Source organism: Pelobates fuscus, chromosome 2 (genome assembly GCF_036172605.1).
Source record: "Pelobates fuscus isolate aPelFus1 chromosome 2, aPelFus1.pri, whole genome shotgun sequence".
Lineage (NCBI taxonomy): Eukaryota > Metazoa > Chordata > Amphibia > Anura > Pelobatidae > Pelobates > Pelobates fuscus.
Genome location: NC_086318.1, coordinates 408,423,846 through 408,449,408, shown reverse-complemented (window position 1 = coordinate 408,449,408; position 25,563 = coordinate 408,423,846). Strand labels below are relative to the sequence as shown.

The following is a 25,563-nucleotide window of genomic DNA, read 5'->3' as shown; positions in this document are numbered from 1 at the left end:
ATCGATATGTTGTGCGTGTTGTCGACAGGCTCCCAATATGCACAGATTTAATATTAAGGAATTAATGGGGAAAAAAATTAATTACTGAAATGCAAACTTTTTTTTTTTTTTTAATTATTTAAACCATTCCCTATAGTGTAAGACTATAGCACTTAATATATCATTCACATTTTAGTCCTACATTGTGCCAAGTGATATTTCTGTTCTGATATGTGAGAAATTACTACACAGTGAAGTATGCTGTGGATACCAGTTTGGATACCAAGATATTTTGAAGAAAATGTCCTCTCTCAAACATGTTTGCATGAGGTGTAATAGTTGACGAATGGACCATTTCATTGGAGTACACATTTTACTCCTGATCTGATTTGCACAATGCATGCTATATAAGAAACAATGGGTGATGTAGGTAGTACCTTACTGTCATACATAGTACATTATATATACAACCAAGTATTGACGGTTGGAATATTTTATAAAATGACTTTCTATATTGCAGATGAAGTGCCTGCAGACATGGTTGCAGAAGAATCAGGTCCTGGTGCACAGAATAGTCCATATCAACTTCGCAGAAAAACTCTTGTCCCTAAAAGAACCGCTTGTCCAACAAAGAGCAGTATGGAGGTGAGAGAAGAGAGATGCATTCTTTGTCTGTGGTCTATAAAATGTACCTCTAAAATAAATAAAAATGAAATGTTGACCAGATGTCAATATAAATGTTGTACCGCTGAGATATCGCTGATTGCAACACAGTACGCATTCTCTGTCCTTGTTTATTTGCAGACTTACACAATGGATGCTTCTTTTAAATCTAAAGCTATATAATTTCTATATGATCATATACGTTTATTCTATATGTTTATATGCATATATGATCACTTTGCTTCCCATCATATTTCACATACTGCAATATCTCATCCCACCCGCATTCAGAGTTAAATGCATAGCTCACGTTTAAAGATATGTTTCCAGCGGTTGATCTGATCTACATTTCATTCTATTGCTGCTACCACAGGGCAGGAGATTGGATGTTTTTTTTTTTTTTTTTTGAGTTGAGGGAAGTGAATTCATGTTTACAGTTTTCAAGTAGTGCATCTTAAAAAAACAAAACAAACACCTTTTTTTGAGAGGTGTATAGTTTACAGTGATATGGGTGCAATTTTAAACTGCCTTTTTAATTTTTTATAAAGCTTCCCTTCATTTCTTATTTACTTGCTAGAGCCTGCAGTAGCACGCTGTGTGTGATTATAAGTCCATATTTCCTGCTCTGCTAATTATACTTATAGGGACACTATTACTAGAACTACTACAGCTTAATGTAGTTGTTCTATTATCTATAGCATATCCATGCAGGCTCTTTAATGTAAACACTGCCTTTTTGGAGAAAGTCAACTGGAAGTTGATGTACGGTGTTTCCACATTCTGCATGGAGACACTAAACGCTTCCCGTAGAGTCGCATTGATTCAATGCATCTCTATGAAGAGATGCTGATTGGTGCCTATGGGAAAGCATTGGATTGGTTGAGATTGTCAAATTTGATGATCTCCACCACGGAGACAGAGCAGGGCCAGCTGCGGCGAGACTGGTTTGGCATTGGAAAAACAGTGAGTAGAACACCTTTTTAAAGTACGCAGTGACAGACCGGAAACCTAAACTGTATTTTTAGAACTATAGTGTCAGGAATGCATGTTTGTCGATTTTTGGGTTGCTTTGGGGATCTGTGCATTTGTTAAAGGATTACTCCCACCACTCTGACCACTTCTGTGATTTGAAGAGTTCCTGTTTGTAGGAATCTGTGTGCAGCGTTTCTTCTTGTAACTCTGCACGTACAGAGAAATCTGCACTTTTGTGCTGTTGGACTAGTTACACCCCAGGTAAATGTGACTTTGGCAGCCCCAAACTCTGTTCCAGACTGCCTAATGTCCGTTTTGTGCAGAAAATATCTCTGTCGTCGGTACGCACAGCAAACTAGCAATGGATGTATTGAGCTTGTCCCTTGTAGACAGAGCCTGCAAAGCGAAGAATTTTCTCCCCGCCTCTCTCCCTATCCTCTTAATTTTGTTTGTAACTTTAAACCCTATTACCAGGGTTTTTTAATTCACAAGCAACTAGTCATTTGTGAGTGAAAATTCTGCCCTGGCGAGTAGAAATATACCACTAGTGAGTGTGACATGGACCTTTCAGGCATACAGTGACATTTAAAGCATGGCTGGTGGTTTATGATTGATAATTTTAGGGCCTATTAACACAGTTTTTAAAACAATACACTGCCTGTTGTGACTTTTAACCATCTAATTAACATGCTATTAATATATTTACCATTTCTATTTCTTTGTTTTTCCTTTAGGGTGCTTCCACCTCAACAACTGAAAACTTTGGCCATAGAGCAAAACGTGCCAGAGTGTCTGGGAAATCCCAGGATCTGCCTGGTAAGATGGATTTCAAATTACAAGCATAGATTACAAAACAATTCTTACCTTCTTTTTTTTTTGTTTGTTTAGAGCACAGACATAATGTAAGACTGTAATTTGGCATGTTAGCAAATTTGTGTTCTAAGGTATGTTTTTATTTATTTAATAGCAGCCCCTGCAGAGCAATATCTTCAAGAAAAACTACCAGATGAGGTGGTTCTGAAGATCTTTTCTTACCTGCTGGAGCAGGATCTTTGTAGAGCAGCTTGTGTGTGCAAGCGTTTCAGCGAACTTGCAAATGATCCGATTTTGTGGTAAGCCCAGCATATAAAATTCCTCATATTACTTGACGGAATGTGATTTCATATTAGAAATGGGATAGTTGTTTAGTAAGAGAGATGATCTGAAAAGTCTTTAACGTAGTGTGCAAAATATATTCTAAATTGATTTTCGGTGAACTCTGACAGTAATAGAGCAACTGTCCAGGGGGTCAGTGATATCATAGTGTATGTTATTCCTTAAAATACACTTTATATTGAATGATTTTAAATGGAAATGGTTATAAATGATACTTAAAAAATGCAATACTTAAAGAACATCCAGGGGGCAAAAATGAATACAGAATGTAATTCTCTAATTCTTATACAACTTTTATTTAACATGCAAGTTTTGTGTTGTTCACTTATTTATTGATTGTTGTTTTTTAGGAAACGATTGTATATGGAAGTATTTGAATATACACGTCCAATGATGCATCCTGAACCTGGGAAATTTTTTCAAATTAACCCTGAAGAATATGAGCATCCAAACCCTTGGAAAGAAAGCTTTCAGCAATTGGTATGAATATATTTTACAAGATCAGTTTAACTTTTAACAAACTGCCACAGCCCAATCTCCACTAGTGAAGCAAACACTGATGGCAGAGGGAAGGTTTTAGACTTAAAGTCCATGTTGTTATAGCCAGAGAATAGACACATATATAGCATGTTTTGGGACAAGTGTTCCAAGTACAGTTATGGTGTTATGTAATTTCCTAAGGTGTAATATCTTTTATAGGTGTTAGTTAAAATGGATTGGAATCCATCACGTCATAATGAATACGCTATTTCTTGGAACATAAGCGAAATGTGAAAGTGTTAGAATCCTTTGGGCTACTGCAGCTTTATTAAAAAATAAATAAAAAAAATCCTTTTCCACATCATCTACAGACAAGAATTGTTAATTTTGTTAAAATAAATATCCAATACTTTTTTCACCTTTAAAAATATGGCTACATTTGAAAAAACTTTTGTTACTGTAAATTTAAACATTTAGTTACCCGGGACTGGTTCCAGTTATATTTTCTTCCATTGTGCTGGCCCCACCAGGTCCTCTTCCTCAGTGTTTCCATCTTGGAGTTTCTAAGATGGCAGCCGCTGAAACCGCTTCTTCTGCCCTTCCAAGGGTGTGTGCATGATGTCATGTGCATGCCCAGTACATTTGTTAAACAAGATCGAAAACCTGAGGAGTTAGGACAACTCCTAATAAGTCTCTATTTGGAAAGAATCATATAGCTACTTTAAGTAGGCAGCAACATCCTAATCCAGTGGTAGGCAACCTTTTGTACTCCAGATGTTGTGGACTACATACCCCTTGATGCTTTGCTAGCATTATGGGAGATGTCCACAATATCTGGAGTGCCAAACGTTGCTTACACGTGTCCTAATTCCTATTACTGTTTTCTAGGTAATTTAAAATAAAAAAAATTCTGAACAAAAATATATAAATCCCAGTGCTTGAGAGGTGCCAGCACTGGCTGCATTGTAACTGTTTGCTATACGGTAATTATGTACAATTTTTTTCCCCTTTCCCTCATGACAGTATAAAGGTGCACATGTTAAACCAGGATTTGCAGAACATTTTTACAGTAACCCTACAAGATACAAAGGGAGAGAAAATATGTTGGTAAGGTGTTATATAATATATAAATATATAAATTGTCATAAGTCAAATGATTCATAGATTAAGATTTTTGCATATTTCTTCCAGTACTATGATACAATTGAAGATGCTTTGGGTGGCGTTCAGGAAGCTCATTTTGATGGACTCATTTTCGTCCATTCTGGAATCTACACGGATGAATGGATTTACATAGAGTCTCCTATAACGATGATTGGTGCAGGTACTGTTCCCTTATGTATTACTAGAACTGATATGTATTGACATAACTGTTGGAATAGTAAGTGTCAATGTGGTGGGCATAAGAGGTCCAAATTCCGGTAGGAGTTCAAAGCTTGTTGACCAAGCAAGTTTAGTCCTGTGTGAACAGTTAGTCCTCTGCAAGATCCGTTTTCTTCCATTTTTCTAAACATTGCTCTGACTCCTTGATGGAAATACACACCAGCCAATTTGTGGAAGTCGCCACTTGCACATCTATATAGTTCTGTGTTAAACCATTTTTGAACAATTTAACAATTAAGGCGCATCCCCAAGCTCCAGTCTGCCTCTGTTCGAGACTGCTTTAAACCCTTATGGTAAGTTACTCCCAAGGACCTTCTGGCACCATAACAATTTATTTTTGAAAAAGTTTTTATGGTGCTTAAACTGTTCCATTAAATGTTTTTTGAAGAGTTGAACACATTCGTCTGAAAGGTACGATGGCACAAGGGAAATCCAGGCACTATGACAACTACATTGAGATCAACTTGTTGATGTGCCTGGAGGATTCCGTTAACCTTAACAAAGTATGTGATCATGACATTTTGCACAGTTTTGCCAACTGCATTACTTTTTGGCTTTTGTTGTGTAATCTATTTATTTATGTTTTGATGTATTTGTAAATCACAAAAAAAAAATTGAATTTTGTTTTCTTTTACAGCACCAGGAAAAGTTGCAGACAAGGTCATAATAGAAAACACTAGAGACTCAACGTTTGTATTTATGGAGGGGTCAGAAGATGCCTATGTTGGTTACATGACAATTAGGGTAAGCTACATCATCTAACCATAAGCACTTTGAATAGCGTAATGTTCTCTAAAAATTGCATATATTTTTTTCATATTCATGTATATGAATACGGTTATAATCAAAAATATTCAACCTATTGAAAATGACTGTTGTCCAGATTTCAGCTGCTTGCAATGAACAATTTAAACAAAAGCATTTGAAATAGCTCAACACAATGAATGCTTCAAGTGATTTCCCCTAATGCAACTTATGACTAAAAAGTCCAGTTTCAAAATAATTGAACAACTTCATGGCATGCATCTTTAGTACTCAGTAAAGCACACTTTTGCAGTTATGACCTGCTGCAAATGAGATGCATAGCCAGACACAAGCTTTTGACAACGTTCCTGAGGAATCTAACCCACTGCTCACAAGCAATGGCCTCCAGTATTATTCTTGGGTTTGCTTCTTTAAATCCCACCAGAGATTTTCTATAGGGTTGACGTCAATTGTGATGGCCACAGTTGAATATTCCAGGACTACTTCTGCAACCAGATGAATGGATTTACACAGTTTCATTTTGAGGTATGCTTGGGATCATTGTCTTGTTGGAAGTGCAATGTGAAGCTTCAGCTTCCTCACAGATGGCATGGCGTTTTCTCCTAGGATTTCCCGAAACTTCAATAAATCCATCTTGCCTTCCACACATGCATCCAGTGCCAGAGGATGCAATAGAACCCCCAGAGCATCACCGAGCCACCGCTATGCTTAACTGTAGGCAGAGTGTTCTTTTCAGCGTATTCTTAATGCTTCTTCCTCCAGACGTACCGCTGATCCATTGGGCCGAAAAGTTCTATTTGTGTTTCATTGCTCCACCGAACAGAACCCCAAAACTCCTGTGGCTTATTTATGTGATTTTGAGCATATTGAAGCCGACTTCGTGTGCTTTTGAGTCAGTAATGATGTACATCTTGGAGTTCTGGTGTGGAAAACTTTTGCGTTTACTACATTCCTTACTGTGCTCATTGAAACCTCCGTGCCTGTTGCCACCAGGTCTTTTTCAGTCGTTCGTTGCATTGAACTATTTCAATTGATTTTGTTTAATTTTGTTTATTGCCAACAGCTAAAAGTATGTCAATGTTGACAGTAAATCTTATTTTACGGTTACATCTGATTTTCAACATCTGATTTTCAGTGGGAGTTTAATAATTGTAAATGCAACTGTCTATGTATATAACTGTATGTGTGTGTGTTTCTCTCTCTATCAAATGTTGCATATACCAAGGTGATGTGCTATCCCCAATACTGTTCTGCATAGGCTTCAACCCACTCAGTTAGATCATCAAGAAGAGTGGAGATCATCCACAGATCATCCACCTGCTTTACATGGACGTCATCAAGCTGTATGCCAAGAATGAAAGGGACATTGACTCACTGACCCACTGAGCTAGTATATAAAGCAAGGACATCAGAATGTCATTCAGGCTAGATTAGTGTGGGCATATGATAGCAAAAAGAGGGAAAATCAGGTCATAAGGAATTAAAGTACCAGAACACCAAATAGGCGATGTAGAGAACTGCTACAAGTGTCTTGGCGTACCACAAACATATGACAAGCATGAGGAAGAGGCAAGGACGATGGCAACATTCAAGTACCTCCAGAGAGCCAGACATGTCCTGAAGTCCCATCACAATGGCAAGAACAAGGTCCAAGGCTTTAACACACATGCCCTCCTGGTCATCAGGTACCCAGCTGAAATAATAACCTGGCCAAAGAGAAGACCTGGTCACCATGGATGTCAAGACCCAGAATCTACTCACTATGAATAGATGATTCGACCGGAAATCCAGCACCCAGAGCCTGTACACCAACCAGAAGGAAGAAGGTTGGGGTCTGATGAGTGTCAAGGCCACAGTCCTGGATTAAACACATGGCATCCACAAGTACACCCCAAAGATGGCTTCCAAAGATAAATTGCTAAGGGAATGCCTCAGACTTCAACAGATAGAGGATGCAGAAAAGGAGGAGGTTTCATGGAGTGTACCACTGGCAGATAGTGGATGTGGCTTGCATTATTATTTTATTATTTATATAGCACCAGCAAATTCCGTCGCGCTGTATTATAAGTGGACTAACAGACACGTAATTGTAACCAGACAAATGGACGCACAGAAACGGAGGGGTTGAGGGCACTGCTCAATGAGCCTACATGCTAGAGGGAGTGGGGATGATAAAACCCTACCAGTGGTTGGAAAAGGCAGGACTGAAAGACAGCACTGAGACATTAATTATAGTAGCACAGAAATGGGCACCAGATCAATAGAAGCAGTGGTTTACCACACCACACCACACCAGACTGTGCAAAGAGGCTTCTGAGACAATCCAGCAGATAGTGAGCGGTTGCAAGATGTTGGCACGAACAGAATACACTGCGAGAAACTACCAAGTTGCTTGAATTGTGTTCTGACGTATCTTTTCAGAATATGGGGTGGACCTGCTTATGTTTAGAGGGGAGATACCACAAACGGTAGTTAAGAATGACAGAGCTAAGACTAAACTGTGATAGGAGCACTCAGGGCTGTGACTCCCAAGTTGGGGGAGTGGCTTCAATAGATTTCAGGTGGGACATCTGAGATCACGGTCCAGAAGAAACTGTCTAGAAAAGATACAGCACAGAACCCTCAGGCTCACAGGCCTCTGGTAGAGAATTGGAAAATGAGGAATAAAATATCACCCTGGAGGGATATAACAAAATAAATATATATAATTTGTTTGATGTCCACCACAGTAAATTTGGCACTTTTCATATAGCTATTTTTTCTGTTGCTTGTGCAACACAGCAGTATATCAACTGTCTGCTTTACAATGATACTATCTAAATGACATTGTACATGTTTTCTTTTTTCTATTAAACTTTGTAAATCTTCCAAATTTCCCACTAAACTAGACCAGACCAAAATAGTGTATGATTGTATTTTATTTTATTTATTTATTCCTGTGTTAATATAAAAAATATATCTATATAATAAATTGGTACTGTTAGTAGTTGGCTTGTCCATTTAAGTTTCTCCTTCACCACTCTAAACTATCTCACATATATTGCAGAAACCTTAAGTCTGTTTGCTTCATATTTTTAGAGTTTGTTTTTCTTTCAGTTTAACCCTGATGATAAATCAGCCCAGCACCATAACGCTCATCACTGCTTAGAAATAACAGTGAACTGCAGTCCTGTCATTGACCACTGTATCATTCGTAGTACCTGCACAGGTATGTGGTGGTTTACATTTCTCTTTACATTTTAACTTCTTTGTGGTTTAAGTTTGTGTGATACCATTTAAATTGGTAAAAATAAATTAACACACTGCAATATGCAGCCGTTATAATTCAGAATTTAATAACGAATGGGCACTTACTGTATTTGCACAAAGCCGATTCCAAGAATGCTTCCTGACTCTCTTCTCTTCCAGTTGGTTCTGCTGTCTGTGTCAGTGGCCAAGGAGCCTGTCCAACCATCAAACACTGTAACATCAGTGACTGTGAAAACGTAGGGCTATATATTACAGATCATGCGCAGGTATTGCCATAATACTATCTATTTAGTTTACTTGCCTTTTTAATAATAATAATAATAATAATAAAAACATTAAAAAAATGTCATTTTTGTTTTTTAATAATCAGGGGATATACGAAGACAACGAAATCTCCAACAATGCGCTTGCTGGTATTTGGGTTAAAAATCATGGCAACCCTATAATTAGAAGGAATCACATACATCACGGACGAGATGTTGGTGTATTCACATTTGACCACGGCATGGTGAATTGTTTCTTCCTTTATTACCCCCCCTTCACCCTTTCCCATTTTGTTTATATATTACATGGAAGTACTAATCCATTTGTTGAGCTTTTTTATTTATATTTTTATTTTTTTACAAACAAAATATTTTTACTCCTGTCCCTCTAAGCCTGAGCTTTGTTAAAATGTAAAAAATAATAATAATAATAAAATATATATATATTAAAAAATTTTTTATATATATATATATATATATTTTTTTTTTTTTTACAAAAAAGCATAAATCCGGCACTCTACCTTAAATCTGGTTGGTATTCAATAAACCACAGTGCTGCACAGCGTATGATATAGAAAATGAATGACGAGAGCACATGGATTTTCTTAAGGTGTATTGGTGATAAGATGAACGATATATAATTTTTTTTTATATTTTAATATATAAGATTGACTGGGACTCTCGTGAGTGTTTTTAAAATTATTTCTGTTTGCAGGGTTATTTTGAAAGCTGCAACATACACAGAAATAGAATAGCAGGCTTTGAAGTGAAAGCCTATGCCAATCCCACAGTGGTAAGATGCGAAATTCACCACGGACAGACGGGAGGCATCTATGTCCATGAAAAAGGAAGAGGCCAGTTCTTGGAGAACAAAATCTATGCAAACAATTTTGCAGGTGTTTGGATTACCTCAAATAGTGACCCGACCATAAGGTAAATATAACCTGATTTCTGTATTCCATCACAATGCAGTATCAGTGCCCAGGTATTTTGTAGCAAAATAATATTTAGAGATGAGATGAGCTTGATCCTGTAGAGCACTTCTTAAATTATTGCCCTTTGTAACAAATAACATAAAAGTGCAGTTCCAATTGCATCAACTAATTCTGCATCGTGTGTTTGAACATATTTATTTTGTAAAAGTTTGACATGATGCAGTAACTGTGGTGTTCATTTTCAAAAGATGTGAAAAGGTGAGTGATAGCACTTTGACTGCATGGTTTATGTATTCTTACCCCTAACTGTACGCAACAGGGTGTATTTTTAACGCCTTTCCTGCATTTCGTGCTAAACTGTTATGTTTATCATTGCGGCTGTGTGTTAGTCAAATTGATATTTTTATTCCCTAGCACTCATTCACGTATTCCGTTAAAACAAACGTGCATTATTCTCGAATGCTGCAATCTTTATCTGTTCCTCTTTCTCTATCTAACCATGTGCTATATGTGCTTTGCAGTCAGGCAAGGCTTGTGTAAGGCTGTTAGCCACGGAAGAGGAAGTGCTGTATATTTCCCTTTTCTTTTATAATCAGCGTTGCCTTTTTGCTAACCACAGGCGGCACAATCATTCTGATCTGTAGAGCTTATTGCTGGCTTGCAGCAGCCAGCTAGTCTAAGACTTTCCTTTTACTGATCCGTTTTCTACAGCAGTCACTATAAGCAGTACAGTTGGTACTGCATGGGGTAAAGCCAGTGGCTGGAAAGACTGATGGCTAATAAATGATTCAGAGCCCATCCTGCAGCAGCTAATGGCCAGCTCTCTGTTTTTATCTTCCGTCTTAGACTACTTTGAAATCTGTTCCCAGAAGTAAAGTCCTCCCGAATGACTTGACAAGAGCAGAAAAAAATGCATTTGTTTTAGAAGATATAAGGAGAAAATCTTTCACAAATGGCTAAATTGAAACTGAAGCTACTTATTTACAACTTTGTCTGAATATAACTTGTAAATAATTGAAGCCTGCTTTGAAAGCATTTACAAACAGCCATTGTACAGGAGACTTCTGAATATCGATATATCTTTAGCCATCTGGCACAAGCAGGTCATGGTTTTATCCTGGACATTTTTATGTTTGTGGAGCTTATTGCTTGAAAATCCAGTCTTTCACCATATAGAAAAAGAGAAAAAAATGTGAATTTACATGTGAGCAACAGTACATAAACACATTAGTTGAACCACAGAATGCTATGGTAGATTAACACCCAGATATACCTCTCCTCCCCTGACCTCTCCCCTGCTGTTCTACAACGTGTCACCAATTGCCTCTCTTCTATCTCTGCTTGGATGTCGTCCTGCTTTCTGAAAAATTCGTTTTTTATTTTTCCTCCTCCTAACACTGATCTTCCTCCTTCACTCTCCATGCAGGTTGACTGTACCTGCCTCCCCCATCCTTTCAAACGCGCTGTCTTGGTTTAAAGGACCACTCTAGGCACCCAGACCACTTCAGCTTAATGAAGAGGTCTGGGTGCCAGGTCCAGCTAGGGTTAACCCATTTTTTTTTATGAACATAGCAGTTTCAGAAAAACTGCTATGTTTATAAATGGGTTAATCCAGCCCTCAAAGCCTCTAGTGGCTGTCTCATTGACAGCCGCTAGAGGCGCTTGCGTGATTCTCACTGAAAATCAGTGAGAGCACGCAAGCGTCCATAGGAAAGCATTGATAATGCTTTTCTATGAGACCGGCTGAATGCGCGCGCAGCTCTTGCCGCGTGTGCGCATTCAGCCGAATGGGAAGAGGAGGATCGGAGGAGAAGAGCTCCCCGCCCGGCGCTGGAGAAAGGTAAGTTTTAACCCCTTAGCTCTCCCCAGAGCCCAGCGGGAGGGGGTCCCTGAGGGTGGGGGCACCCTCAGGGCACTATAGTGCCAGGAAAACTAGTATGTTTTCCTGCCACTATAGTGGTCTTTTAATTTTTGATACTGGCCTCATCTTTGCTCCTCATGTCCAGTCTGTTGCTAACACCTGTCGATTCCAGCTTAAAAAAATTGGAGTCCTCAGGAAGCGCTAGGAGCATCCATTAACGGAGGTACCCGGTTGGGGTACCATTGGATCCGTTACATTGGTGGCAGCGGTGGGATGGCGTCCTAGTGCGAGGTAAAGCAGCTCAGAGACACTGTTTGGATTTACAAATTGAGGGCAACGCTAGCACTCGTGCAGCGCCCCTGGGAGCAGACTAGTATGGAAGGTTCTGGCTCTGGAGATGATTGGCTGGCCGAGGTGAGGCAGCGAGTGGCCGAGTATGGGGATGATATACCCATGGAGACACGCCGGGTGATCTGGAACCAGGTCATGGCCGAGCGAAACACAAGGCTGGACCGAGAATTCCGGTTGGCGAAAGAGAGGAAGTATGCTCAGCAGCAGGAGCGTTACAGCAGCCGGGTAGAGGCTGCATCCGAGGAGGTTAGCCGTCTTTCCCTGAGGCGGCGGGAGGAACCCGAAGTGGGGGTCCTCATAGACTGGTCCTGTGAGGAACCACAACAGGCAGGTAGAGATGGGACCAAGGTCTCTCCACCGGGATGCTGGGCAGCCGGCCCAGATCCCCAGCAGCAGCCAGAGTTGCCAGGTGGGGAAGCAGGTGGCCCTTACTCACAAATTTTGAGGGGCCTCACGGATTGGTCCTGGGAAGACCCACAGATGGCAGGTGGAGATGGGACTGCGGTCTCTCTACCGGCCCTACAGGGATGCTGGGCAGTCGGCCCAGATCCCCAGCGGCAGTGTGCGTTACAGGGAGCTGAAGGTGCCGTTCTTGCTCCCCAGCGGCAGTCTACGGTGCAGGGAGAGGAGACTGTTATCCCCTCTCCCTAGCGGTTGAAGGTGTGTAAGGGAGAGGAGTTTGTTATTCCCTCTCCCCAGCGGCAGCACAGCTCACCAAGGGGAGACAGTAAGCCCCTCACCAGCGCAGATGGGACCGTGGTCTCTGCGCCCTGCCTACAGGGAGTACAGAGGGTCAGCCCTGCTCCCCAGCGGCTGAAAGTGTGTAAGGGAGAGGAGTTTGTTACCCCCTCTCCCCAGCGGCAGCTTAGCACACCAAGGGGAGACAGTAAGCCCCACACCAGCGCAGATGGGACCGTGGTCTCTGCGCCCAAGTTACAGGGAGCTGAAGGGGCCGTCCTCCCTCCCCAGCGGCAGTGTGATTTGTTGGGAATTGGGAGCCCAGTCTCCATTCCCCAGCGGCAGAGTATCCAGCAGGGAATGGAGAGCCCAGCCCCCTTTCCCCCTCAGCAGGACTCTGTGCTGGGAGGAGAGACAGTCGGTCTCCCTCCGCAGAGACGGGAAGTATGTATGGGAGAGGAGCTTGTTACCACCTCTCCCCAGCGGCGGATCATTAATGTACAGGGAATAGAGAGCCCAGTCTCCATTCCCCAGCGGCAGAGTGTTCTAATGGGAGAGGAGCTGGTTACCACCTCTCCCCAGCAGCAGCTTAATGTACCAGGGGGAGACTGTAAGCCCCACACCTGTGCAGATGGGACAGTGGTCTCTGCACTTCCAGCACAGGGGGTAGGGACGGTCGGTCCTGCCCCCCCACGACAGGGCTGTTTAGCCAAAGGGGAGACAGTCGGTCTCCAGCAGCAGAGCTGTGTACCCAGAGGGGAGACGGTCGGTCTCCCCCTCCCACAACCGCTGGTCTCTGCCCACTCAGCAACCCACCAAGGCAGACTACCAGTCCCCCACACAGCCGTGGTGAGGCACCTGGACCTGGACAAAGTTCTCCTCTACCCAGGTGTAGTAACCAGTTATTGTGGATGGGAGGTACTGCTGTTTGTGCTTCATGGGTGGGTTGCTGGACTAACCAGGGCACTGACCGGCAGGAGGTCAGATACCCTGTTAGTCTGGGGGGTAAAGGGGAGAAGTGTGGCGAAACCGAACTCGCCACGTGTCCTTGGAGGGGGCTGCTTGCCCGCCTCTTGCCTTTGGACTATGGACCAGACCTGATGTGAATGTGTTAACCCAGATAGTTATGCCATGGAGCCCATTCGTGTAGTTAAAGACTTCGGCTCCGTGGCGAGTGAACTGTGTGAGTAGGATCTGCGCGCTATTCGGTAGTTTTGTGCGCGCAGATCCCAGCTATCTGGGGATATGTGAAATGTCTGCGTGTTATGGATACAAAGTAACTTTCTGTATTTTATGTATTTTACTGTCTTTTTGTCTGCCATGTGGGTAATGGAGTTTTGCCTCAGTCCTTGGAGATAATTAGATTCCTTCCTCAATTATCTCCAGGCCAGAGGGGAGGGATTTGAGGCATTGTGGGAGGTAATCGGTCTGAGCTGGAAAGTCATGCTGACAGGGGTTTTAAAAGATACTATTACTAACTTTTGAACCCCTGGTCTGATTCATGCCATTTTTTAATATGTTGTTTCCCTGAATGGTTTGATTGTGGATATGCATTTTTATGTGAATGTGAGGTTTTAGAGTTATGAAAGTTGGGTAGAAAGTATGTTTTAACTGTATGTGTAATTGGGTTAAGTGTTAATCTAAGGGGAGGAGATGTGTGGGAGGTAACATCTATGCTATTGGATATTTCACACCTCCCCTGTGGGCAGACTTAAATGTGTAAGATGGAAATAAAAGCCAGGCTGAATGTGCCAGTCCAGAGTTCCTGTTTTACCCTCAAAGTGATGTGTCGTCTCATTATTGGGGGAAGGATTTATTGCATGCTGTTCCAGTTGACTGCTAGGAGCACAAGCCTATTCGTATGGTTCCTATTCAATGGTCTACAGCATTCATATGCTTGGGAGAATTTAAAGGTTTCTCGGATTCGGTGATTGTGGTGTCTGCCAGAGTGCTTGGAGTCCTCAGGAAGCGCTAGGAGCATCCATTAACGGAGGTACCCGGTCGGGGTGCCAGTGGATCCGTTACACCCGCATATGCCCCTTTCTTATGCAATTGCTGCCAAGGAGGCCTGTTCACACTCTAGTAATCTCTTGCATGGATTACTGAAATTCCCTCCTAATTGTTCTCCCCAGAAGCTGTACTGCTCCCCTAAAATCTGTGATGAATGCTGCTGCCAGGCTGATCTTTCTCTACTGTCGCTCCTCTCACACCTCCCCTCTCTGTCAATCCTTACACTGGCTTCCCGTACCCTACGGGTGTCAATTTAAAATACTAACCCTTGCCTATTAAGCCCTAACCAACTCTAGCTCCTCTTACATTTCTGCACCGATTCATAGGTATGCCCTCTCTCGGTCTTTCCGCTCTACTGGTGACCTTCTCTTGTCCGCTGCTCGCACCCTTACTGCAAATTCACGCTTGCAAGACTTCTCACAGGCTGCTTATTTTCTTTGGAACAACAGCCTGCCTACCCCTGTCACTCTCTCCCTTAGTCTTCAATCCTTTAAAAAGTCCCTCAAAACCCATCTTTTCAGGATTGATAACAGCCTCCAAGAGTAATTGCTCTCTCTTAAACCTTCCTCTTGCTTTCTCCTATAGGGCCACACTCCACTCTCACCTCCAGCTCTGCTACTTTCCCACCATGTCTATTTGCTTTCTCCCTCAATACCTTTCCTATTGTGTTTATACCCACCTCCTCTAGATTGTAAGCTAGTTTGAGCAGGGTCCTCCATTACCTATTGTTCCTGTTACTTTTTTTTTTTTTTTGTCTCATTAGGTAAATTCCCCTCTTATTGTAAAGCGCTGCGGAATAAGCTGGCGCTATATAAATAACCAATAATAATAGTGTAGGGTCATTGCCCAGCTATTAGCGGGAAAAGTGGGATATTTACAATGAGGTGAAGAGAGGCTTAGTTTGGTGGTTTGTAGAGCCCGTCTCAAATTTTTTGCCATTCATTTGTGATTGTTTTGTGTGACTGGTCAAGATGATATTTCATATAACACTGATAATTATTTTTATCCAGTCTGTATTTTTGCATTGTTTGCACATGTGGCGTTCTTTAGCAAAGGACAATAGTGGTGGTATCATGATAGTTCTAAGAAATATTTATTGCATCATGTCACCACTAAGAAATGTCCACGGCTAAGCCATAGTCCTGATAGTTTTCACAATATGACCATTTGTTTGCAACTCACGCCGTCCATTGACATTCATTGAAACTCCACTCTAGCCAGCTAAAACTTAAAGGGTGATTTCTAAACTGCAACTGTGCCTTCATTTTTAATATCTCAGAGACATACAATGCATCAAATTGTAGGTCTGGGTATTGTGATTCTCACAATATAAAGCTCTTCGCTGTAGGATGTATAAATACGACCGTTTGAAGATGACAACCGCCAAAATACTCTGACCTGTGCCAGGCTGGAGCAGCAAGTGATGTCATAGACAGGGCCTTTTGTACACCTGCTAATGTTTTTATAAATGTATGTTTTAATGTAACTGTGAAGCACTTTGTGCAACAACGTTGCAATTAAATGTGCTATATAAATAAATAATAACAGTTACTCCGGCCACTCCAGTTGTAGACTACTGGTGGAGGCAAGAACACTTCACACAATTTCCCCAGAAATTTTAGCTTTTCTAGTTTTTATTTGTTTTTATAGGTATTTGCTAAACAAAAATAACTAAATGTGTTACCTTAATAGTAAGCATGTACTAAAAGTGTATAATGTATGTATTTGTCTAACTGCACAGTACAAAACAACTCACTGTTAAGGATGAACCTCCCATTTGTAGACCTTTGCTAAGATGTCAGTATTTCTTATACCTTATTTTGACTTTTCTTTTCTCCTCCCCTGGTTACTTTTTATTTTCTCTTTCTCTTCAAGCCATTTTATATGTGCCTAATAATTTTTTTTTTTTCTAATTTTTCTTCAAGGGGAAATGCAATTTTTAATGGAAATCAAGGTGGAGTGTACATATTTGGTGATGGAAGAGGCCTTATAGAAGAAAATGACATTTATGGTACTTTTTTTTTTGTTTTGATTTGTTTGATTTTAGTAAAAAAAAAAAAAAAAACTTGGCTATTTACCTATCTTTTTAAAATTTCACAGGTAATGCTTTAGCAGGCATACAAATACGTACAAACAGCTGCCCTATTGTGAGACACAACAAAATTCATGATGGTCAGCATGGTGGAATCTATGTGGTAAGTGTTTACCTGGGTTAATTTAAATGTTATTTACTATCAAGTTTGCTATGTTTTTTTTTTTGTTTTTATGTTTTTTTAAAAGGGGTGACATCGCCGCTTGAAGTGCAGTGTCTCTGGTGTGCACCACAGGGGGGTTATACTATGTCCCACTGTGGATGCCTTCATTTTGGATCTTCAGCTCCTCCACCAGAAACCCCAGATCAGCACTGTACTCGCACATCTGTAAGAGGGTAACACTGCTGTCTCTGGTGGATCCCACATTACTGCATTAGCCTCCAAAGATATTTTGTAGCAACAATATTGTATTATGTCAACTTGGGAATTACCCCAAGACAAAGTAGTCCCTACTCTCTTATATCTTTTGACTGTGTTTGAATTTCAATGTAATTCCAGCGCAACGTTTATGATCAGTTCATCAAGATTTTATGTTTAAGAAATGCTATTTTTTCTGTGGTGACCAAGCTGCTTTTGAGATTGTTTAGTTTGCCAAAGTATATTACAATGTATATCTACAAGATGACCACTAGTGTTTAAAATATTTTTTTGTGTGCTTTTCTTCCTTCTAATAAAGCATGAAAAAGGACAGGGTGTAATTGAGGAAAATGAAGTGTACAGTAATACTTTGGCTGGTGTTTGGGTGACAACAGGGAGCACTCCAGTGTTACGGAGGAACCGAATACACAGTGGGAAGCAAGTAGGTAGTGTATACTGCACTGTTTTTGTGGGGAACCCCTGCCCAACAATATCTTAACAAGACTGATGTTTCCTTGTTTGACAGGTTGGTGTTTACTTCTACGACAATGGCCATGGAATACTAGAAGATAATGACATCTATAACCATATGTATTCTGGGGTTCAAATACGGTAAGTAGTTTATTTGATTCAAAATATTTGAACTTAGCGGTTAACAAAACTGAAATAAACTTCAGGGTTACTGCAAGCATCATAACCACTACAACCCACTGTAATGGATATGATGTGAGGCAGGGCTCAAAATTGTCACTAGCCATTTGCAAGTGAAAATGTAGCCCTGGTGAGTAGATATTCTCTTTTTGAATGCCATGGATCCCTCAGGCTTGCAGTGGCAAGTAACGTTTATTTCCTGGCTAGTAGTTTATTACCCTCTTACCTGGGTCTTGCCAGATGCAGAGGTTCCTATCATACTGGGTGTCATGCTTTGCTGCAAAAGCCAGATGCTGATCATGTGCACTTCATTGTCTGAGTGTGTCAGCTGATTGCTCTGTTGAATGATCACAGAATTGACATTGGCCAGCCTGAAAATCTCTTTCTGAGCTGGTGAATGATCCTGGGTTAAACTCTGTATGTGCAGTCTGTTTTAGAGCAAAAATTTGCACAAACACAAGTGTGTGTGTGTGTGTGTGTATGTGTATATATATATATATAATATTAAGGAAATATTTTCCTTTATTTTACATTTATTTGTTTTGATAGAACTGGAAGCAACCCCAAGATTCGACGGAATAAAATCTGGGGAGGGCAGAATGGTGGAATACTTGTTTATAATTCTGGTAAGTTCTTTTGTTTTTTGTTTTTTTGCAACCCATTCACTGTTTGAGTGTTTACTTGGAACCATGTCTTTACATCAACTTGGTTAACCTTAATTTTATCAATATTTAAGGCCTTGGATATATAGAAGACAATGAAATATTTGACAATGCAATGGCAGGAGTATGGATCAAAACAGACAGCAACCCTACGCTACGAAGAAACAAAATTCACGATGGGAGAGATGGCGGAATCTGTATATTTAATGGAGGCAGAGGTATGTTTTGATTGTGGGCAAAACCACCTTTGTATAATTAGATCTTGACAAACTATAATTTTGGAACCTATTGGAGCCAACTGTGTTTGGTGGATTTTGTTGGCCAAGTATTAAGCTGTGGTGTTTTTTTTTTTAAATTAATACAGAGTGTATATAAGACCTTCATATCACGTCTGAAACTCCATATGATTGAGCAAGTTTCGTAGCTAGTAGCCATGTAGCATTTATCATGTTCCTGTTGTGAACAAATTCACAGCTCGTTTGCACTAAAGATGGAATAATCCTACAAGAACGGATTTAAACATTTTAATTTCTATCTACTCTAGTATTATGTTGTGTAAATAACTCATAGGGGGGCAACGTGAAATCTGAATAAAAACTTTTAAAACATGCTTCATATTTCTTTTTAAGGAGTGCTTGAAGAGAATGACATCTTCAGAAATGCTCAAGCAGGTGTGCTCATCAGCACGAACAGTCACCCGATTTTGAGAAAAAACAGGATATTTGATGGATTTGCAGCAGGTTCGTATTTAATCAACAAGAATAAGTGAAGTGTAAAATTTTGATTTTAGAACTATTTAACCTCCCTGGCGGTATTCCCGAGCGTGACTCGGGGTTAATTTTCGCTGCCAGAAGCGGTAACCCCGAGTCACGCTCGGGGTAGATAAGATGTACTTACCCCCGCCGCGATCCGCTTCGGGAGGACTGCCTCACAGCCCAGGCAGCCCTCCCACGGCAAATCAGGCCCCCGGGGGCCATGTGATCGCTCTCAAAGAGCGATCACATGGCCCTCTATAGCTGGCTGTGGATCTGCCAGCAGGGGGACTGTTTGAAATATCAGACAGTCCCCCTGCTGGTGGGAAGTATAAAAAAATAAATAAAAGACAAGTGTAAAAATAAATTAAATATATTTTTATATATATATATATAATATGTATATATATTATATAATAATATATATACATATTATATATATAACGTCATACAAAGTGTATTTTAATATTAATATAAGTATATATATTAATATTAAAATACACTTAGAATGACGTTACATATATATAATATGTATATATATTATATATATAATAGATGTACATATATATATTATATATAAATACGTATAATTAAAATAATAAATAAATAAAATAATAAAATAAATAAATAAAATATTGAAACAAAATTTTATATAAATTATATATGCATATGTAATTTCATTCTAACTGTATTTTGTTATTAATATATATATATATATATATATATCGGTAACAAAATACACTTAGAATGACATTCTATATATATATATATATATATATATATATATATATATATATATATATACATATAATTACATAAAAGATTACATTAGTATACGCGTAGAATTTAAATACCTATAAATGCATATATATTAAAATTCTACGTGTATATTTCAATAATCTTTTTAACGTAATTATGTGATTTGATTAAAATTTGATTGACATGCCTGACATGGGGGCGGAACTGGGCGGGTAATTCAAATGCAAAAAAAATGGTACCGCTTTTGGTACAAAATTCCTGACATAATCATACCGCCAGGGAGGTTAAAACTCCTTTTGTACATATTTTAAGTTTCAATATTAGGCACGTGTGTAATGTTAGATTAGTTTTACAAATAATTTCTTGTTATCTTTAAGTAAAAAGAAAAGATGTTTTATATACAATTTTAGCATTTTACAAATTCCAATTAACATAAATATGTTCATGTTGATTGCTAAGTTTATTTGGAGTTGCCATCCTAGTTTTGTGGGTCACCATAACTTAACTGCCTTTGTCAGAATATTGTATAGGTGTAAAGATCACCAATATAATATAGAATTTATATATTACTTCATGGCCCAGAATCACTGGAGATTTAGCTGTTGGAATAGGAAAGGTTTTACCATTTTCCACTGCATGTAACCTGTCTCCCTGCTTTCTTGAGCCTCCATATGTCGTACGTGATAAAATATACAAAAACACTGCAGTCTCTATCCTAGTACTTGCACTGAGCTGTGACAAAGCCGAGAATGTATTACATGCAGCGAGAAAAGTACACCCTAATCCTGAGCTAGAGTTGGAAATGTCCTCTTTCATCACTACAATCACATATTTAAAGGGACACTATAGTCACCTGAACAACTTTAGCTTAAAGGGACTCTATAGTCTACATATAAAAGCAAGAAAGACAGGTCCCCCAGCCTTCCTTCTTGCTTTTATATGAACTTACATTTAATTAAAAAAAAATTCGAGGTGTTTTTATATTAAAAACTTACCTCCGTTCCAGCGCCGAGCTCCCAGCCAGGCCGCGCCCCCTTTTTCGTCAAAATGACGAAATCGCGGGGCCCAATAGGACGCTTCTCTGAGAGAAGCGTCAGGGCGATGTGGTGCGCATGCGCGGCTTCGCGCTGCACCAATCGCGTTCTTCATAGAGCGGCATTGACAGCCGCCCTATGAAGAACCTGAGCGCTTTACCGCGCATGTGCGCGGAATGCGCGTTCGTGAGCTGAGCTGTCTGACTGACAGCTCAGCTCGCTTTCTAAAATTATCAATAAGGGGGGACCTACTGTCCCCCCCCGGCCCCCACCCCTGAGCGGTGGGTGGGGGCCCTAAAATTCACAATAGGGGGGGACCTACTGTCCCCCCCCGGCCCCCACCCCTGAGCGGTGGGTGGGGGCCCTAAAATTCACAATAGGGGGGGACCTACTGTCCCCCCCCGGCCCCCACCCCTGAGCGGTGTGTGGGGGCCCTAAAATTATCAATAGGGGGGGGGACCTACTGTCCCCCCCCGGCCCCCACCCCTGTGCGGCGGGTGGGGGCCCTAAAATTCACAATAGGGGGGGGACCTACTGTCCACCCCCGGCCCCCACCCCTGTGCGGCTGGTGGGGGCCCTAAAATTCACAATAGGGGGGGGACCTACTGTCCCCCCCCCGGCCCCCACCCCTGTGCGGCGGGTGGGGGCCCTAAAATTATCAATAGGGGGGGACCTATTGTCCCCCCCGGCCCCCACCCCTGAGCGGTGGGTGGGGGCCCTAAAATTCACAATAGGGGGGGGACCTACTGTCCCCCCCCGGCCCCCACCCCTGTGCGGCGGGTGGGGGCCCTAAAATTCACAATAAGGGGGGGGACCTACTGCCCCCCCCCCGGCCCCCACCCCTGAGCGGTGGGTGGGGGCCCTAAAATTCACAATAGGGGGGGGACCTACTGTCCCCCCCCGGCCCCCACCCCTGTGCGGCAGGTGGGGGCCCTAAAATTCACAATAAGGGGGGGGACCTACTGCCCCCCCCCGGCCCCCACCCCTGAGCGGTGGGTGGGGGCCCTAAAATTATCAATAGGGGGGGACCTATTGTCCCCCCCCGGCCCCCACCCCTGAGCGGTGGGTGGGGGCCCTAAAATTATCAATAGGGGGGGACCTATTGTCCCCCCCCGGCCCCCACCCCTGAGCGGTGGGTGGGGGCCCTAAATACAAAGGGGGTGGGGACCGTAGTTAACCTCCCCCCCCCCCCCAAAAAAAAAACTTATCTCCCTACCTACCCCCCTCACCCTAAAAATAATGAGGGGGGACCCTTTAACTAAAAACCTGTAAAGAGAAAAAAATAAGATAAAAACAACTTACCATTCGATGTTTTCTTTCTTCTAAAATCTTCTTTCTTCATCCCCAAAAAAGGCCAAATAAAAATCCATAATAACCGACGCAATAAAAAAAAAAAAGACCCGAGCGCAAAAAAAAAATAATCCATCTTCACCCATGGAGGGCTCCGCGCAGACTGAGCTCCGCAGGGCGGGGGAAGGCTTATAAAGCCTTGCCCCGCCCTGCAATTAGGCTAAGAACACTCTGATTGGTGGGTTTAAGCCAATCAGAGTGCTCTTTGTCATTTTACAAGCGTGGGAAAGTTCTTTGGAATTTTCCCACGCTTGTAAAATGACACAGAGCAATGTGATTGGATGGCTTGAAATCCATCCAATCACAGTGCTCTGTGTCATTTTACAAGCGTGGGAAAATTCCAAAGAACTTTCCCACGCTTGTAAAATGACACAGAGCACTGTGATTGGATGGATTTCAAGCCATCCAATCACAGTGCTCTTTGTCATTTTACAAGCGTGGGAAAGTTCTTTGGAATTTTCCCACGCTTGTAAAATGACACAGAGCACTGTGATTGGATGGATTTCAAGCCATCCAATCACAGTGCTCTTTGTCATTTTACAAGCGTGGGAAAGTTCTTTGGAATTTTCCCACGCTTGTAAAATGACACAGAGCACTGTGATTGGATGGATTTCAAGCCATCCAATCACAGTGCTCTTTGTCATTTTACAAGCGTGGGAAAGTTCTTTGGAATTTTCCCACGCTTGTAAAATGACACAGAGCACTGTGATTGGATGGATTTCAAGCCATCCAATCACATTGCTCTGTGTCATTTTACAAGCGTGGGAAAATTCCAAAGAACTTTCCCACGCTTGTAAAATGACAAAGAGCACTCTGATTGGCTTAAACCCACCAATCAGAGTGTTCTTAGCCTAATTGCAGGGCGGGGCAAGGCTTTATAAGCCTTCCCCCGCCCTGCAGAGCTCAGTCTGCGCGGAGCCCTCCATGGGTGAAGATGGATTATTTTTTTTTTGCGCTCGGGTCTTTTTTTTTTTTTATTGCGTCGGTTATTATGGATTTTTATTTGGCCTTTTTTGGGGCTGAAGAAAGAAGATTTTAGAAGAAAGAAAACATCGAATGGTAAGTTGTTTTTATCTTATTTTTTTTTTTTCTTTACAGGTTTTTAGTTAAAGGGTCCCCCCTTATTATTTTTAGGGTGAGGGGGGTGGGTAGGGAGATAAGTTTTTTTGGGGGGGGGGGGGGGGAGAGGGTTAACTAAGGTCCCCACCCCCTTTGTATTTAGGGCCCCCACCCACCGCTCAGGGGTGGGGGCCGGGGGGGGGACAGTAGGTCCCCCCCCTATTGTTAATTTTAGGGCCCCCACCCACCGCTCAGGGGTGGGGGCCGGGGGGGGGGCAGTAGGCCCCCCCCCTTATTGTGAATTTTAGGGCCCCCACCCGCCGCACAGGGGTGGGGGCCGGGGGGGGACAGTAGGTCCCCCCCCTATCGTGAATTTTAGGGCCCCCACCCACCGCTCAGGGGTGGGGGCCGGGGGGGGGGGCAGTGGGCCCCCCCCCTTATTGTGAATTTTAGGGCCCCCACCCGCCGCACAGGGGTGGGGGCCGGGGGGGGCAGTATGTCCCCCCCTTATTTTTTATTTTAAGGCCCCCACTGGCCGCACAGGGGTGGGGGCCGGGGGGGGGGGGCGGCAATAGGTCCCCCCGTATTGATAATTTTAGGGCCCCCACCCGCCGCACAGGGGTGGGGGCCGGGGGGGGCAGTATGTCCCCCCCCTTATTTTTTATTTTAAGGCCCCCACCCAACGCACAGGGGTGGGGGCCGGGGGGGGACAATAGGTCCCCCTTATTGATAATTTTAGGGCCCCCACCCGCCGCACAGGGGTGGGGGCCGGGGGGGCAGTATGTGCCCCCCTTATTTTTAGGGCCCCCACCCACCGCTCAGGGGTGGGGGCCGGGGGGGGGGGAGGAGAGTAGGTCCCCCCCCCCTCCTTCAACCACTATTGTGGCCAGACAGCATCCCTGTGGGTTCGGGCTTCAGCTGTCAGCTGAAGCCACGCCCACAGCAGTGCTGACAGGCTGTCAGCACACAAAGCGCGTTCACAGTGCTTTGTGTGCTGATAGCCCGTCTGATGCATTCACCCAGAATGCATCGGACGAGAGGCCTTTTTAGGGCCTCTGAACTCGGAAGTCCCTCTGGTGGCCGTCTGATTGACTGCAACAAGAGGTGTTCCAAGCTTCCAATGTAAACACTGCATTTTCTCAGAAAATACAGTGCTTACAAGAAAAAGGCTCCGGGTAGCTGTAGCACTCACCTAAACAACCTCATTAAGCTGAAGTTGTTCAGGTGACTATAGTGTCCCTTTAATGAAGCAGTTTTGGTGTATAGAACATACCCCTGCAGCCTCACTGCTCAATCCTCTGCCATTTAGGAGTTAAATCACTTTGTTTATGAACCCTAGTCACAGCTCCCTGCATGTGACTTGCACAGCCTTCCATAAACACTTCCTGTAAAGAGAGCTCTATTTAGGCTTTCTTTATTGCAAGTTCTGTTTAATTAAGATTTTCTTATCCCCTGCTATGTTAATAGCTTGCTAGACCCTGCAAGAGCCTCCTGTATGTGATTTAAGTTCAATGTAGAGATTGAGATACAATTATTTAAGGTAAATTACATCTGTTTGAAAGTGAAACCAGTTTTTTTTTTTTCATGCAGGCTCTGTCAATCATAGCCAGGGGAGGTGTGGCTAGGGCTGCATAAACAGAAACAAAGTGATTTAACTCCTAAATGACAGTGAATTGAGCAGTGAAATTGCAGGGGAATGATCTATACACTAAAACTGCTTTATTTAGCTAAAGTAATTTAGGTGACTCTAGTGTTCCTAGAATAAATACTTGTGAAGGCTTATATTCCTCTTAATTAATGACAAGTGAAAAATATGAGCCACACAATACTTTGTAAGCTCTATTACTTTGATGCTCTTAACTTTTAACTGATTTAATTTGCCTTACATACTGTATTTTGCTGATCATTTTAGTAAAAAGAATGGTACTTTGCACTTGACAAGTGACTTGTGCAACCTGTTAAAAAGATTGCCTGCACAAACCTAAATTACCCGTTCTTTTATTGCATTACATAATGCATTAAGAAATTACAAAACATTTAAGTAAACAAAAATGTAATTATTTTTGAAGTGTCCCCTTGGTGCACATCTTAGTGGTTCTGTC

General features: G+C 42.0%; 1 protein-coding gene across 4 annotated transcripts in view; it reads left to right on the top strand.

Annotated features, from left to right (window-relative positions):
* The window catches only part of FBXO11 (F-box protein 11), a 67,347-nt gene that overhangs the window by 34,544 nt on the left and 7,240 nt on the right, over window positions 1–25,563 (top strand). For 3 of the 4 annotated variants that reach the window (XR_010086635.1, XM_063443935.1, XM_063443938.1), the window contains exons 2-19: window positions 500–624; window positions 2,349–2,430; window positions 2,582–2,726; window positions 3,120–3,249; window positions 4,273–4,356; window positions 4,441–4,573; window positions 5,270–5,376; window positions 8,494–8,605; window positions 8,806–8,912; window positions 9,017–9,154; window positions 9,625–9,842; window positions 16,670–16,755; window positions 16,845–16,939; window positions 17,514–17,636; window positions 17,721–17,806; window positions 18,395–18,471; window positions 18,582–18,725; window positions 19,137–19,247. Coding sequence is in view for 3 of the 4 variants with exons in the window: in XM_063443935.1 (XP_063300005.1) it covers window positions 500–624; window positions 2,349–2,430; window positions 2,582–2,726; window positions 3,120–3,249; window positions 4,273–4,356; window positions 4,441–4,573; window positions 5,270–5,376; window positions 8,494–8,605; window positions 8,806–8,912; window positions 9,017–9,154; window positions 9,625–9,842; window positions 16,670–16,755; window positions 16,845–16,939; window positions 17,514–17,636; window positions 17,721–17,806; window positions 18,395–18,471; window positions 18,582–18,725; window positions 19,137–19,247 (2,103 nt within the window). In the remaining variant the exon portion in view is untranslated. The remainder of the gene's footprint in view (window positions 1–499; window positions 625–2,348; window positions 2,431–2,581; window positions 2,727–3,119; window positions 3,250–4,272; window positions 4,357–4,440; window positions 4,574–5,269; window positions 5,377–8,493; window positions 8,606–8,805; window positions 8,913–9,016; window positions 9,155–9,624; window positions 9,843–16,669; window positions 16,756–16,844; window positions 16,940–17,513; window positions 17,637–17,720; window positions 17,807–18,394; window positions 18,472–18,581; window positions 18,726–19,136; window positions 19,248–25,563) is intronic. The other variant, XM_063443937.1, reaches the window with a different exon arrangement.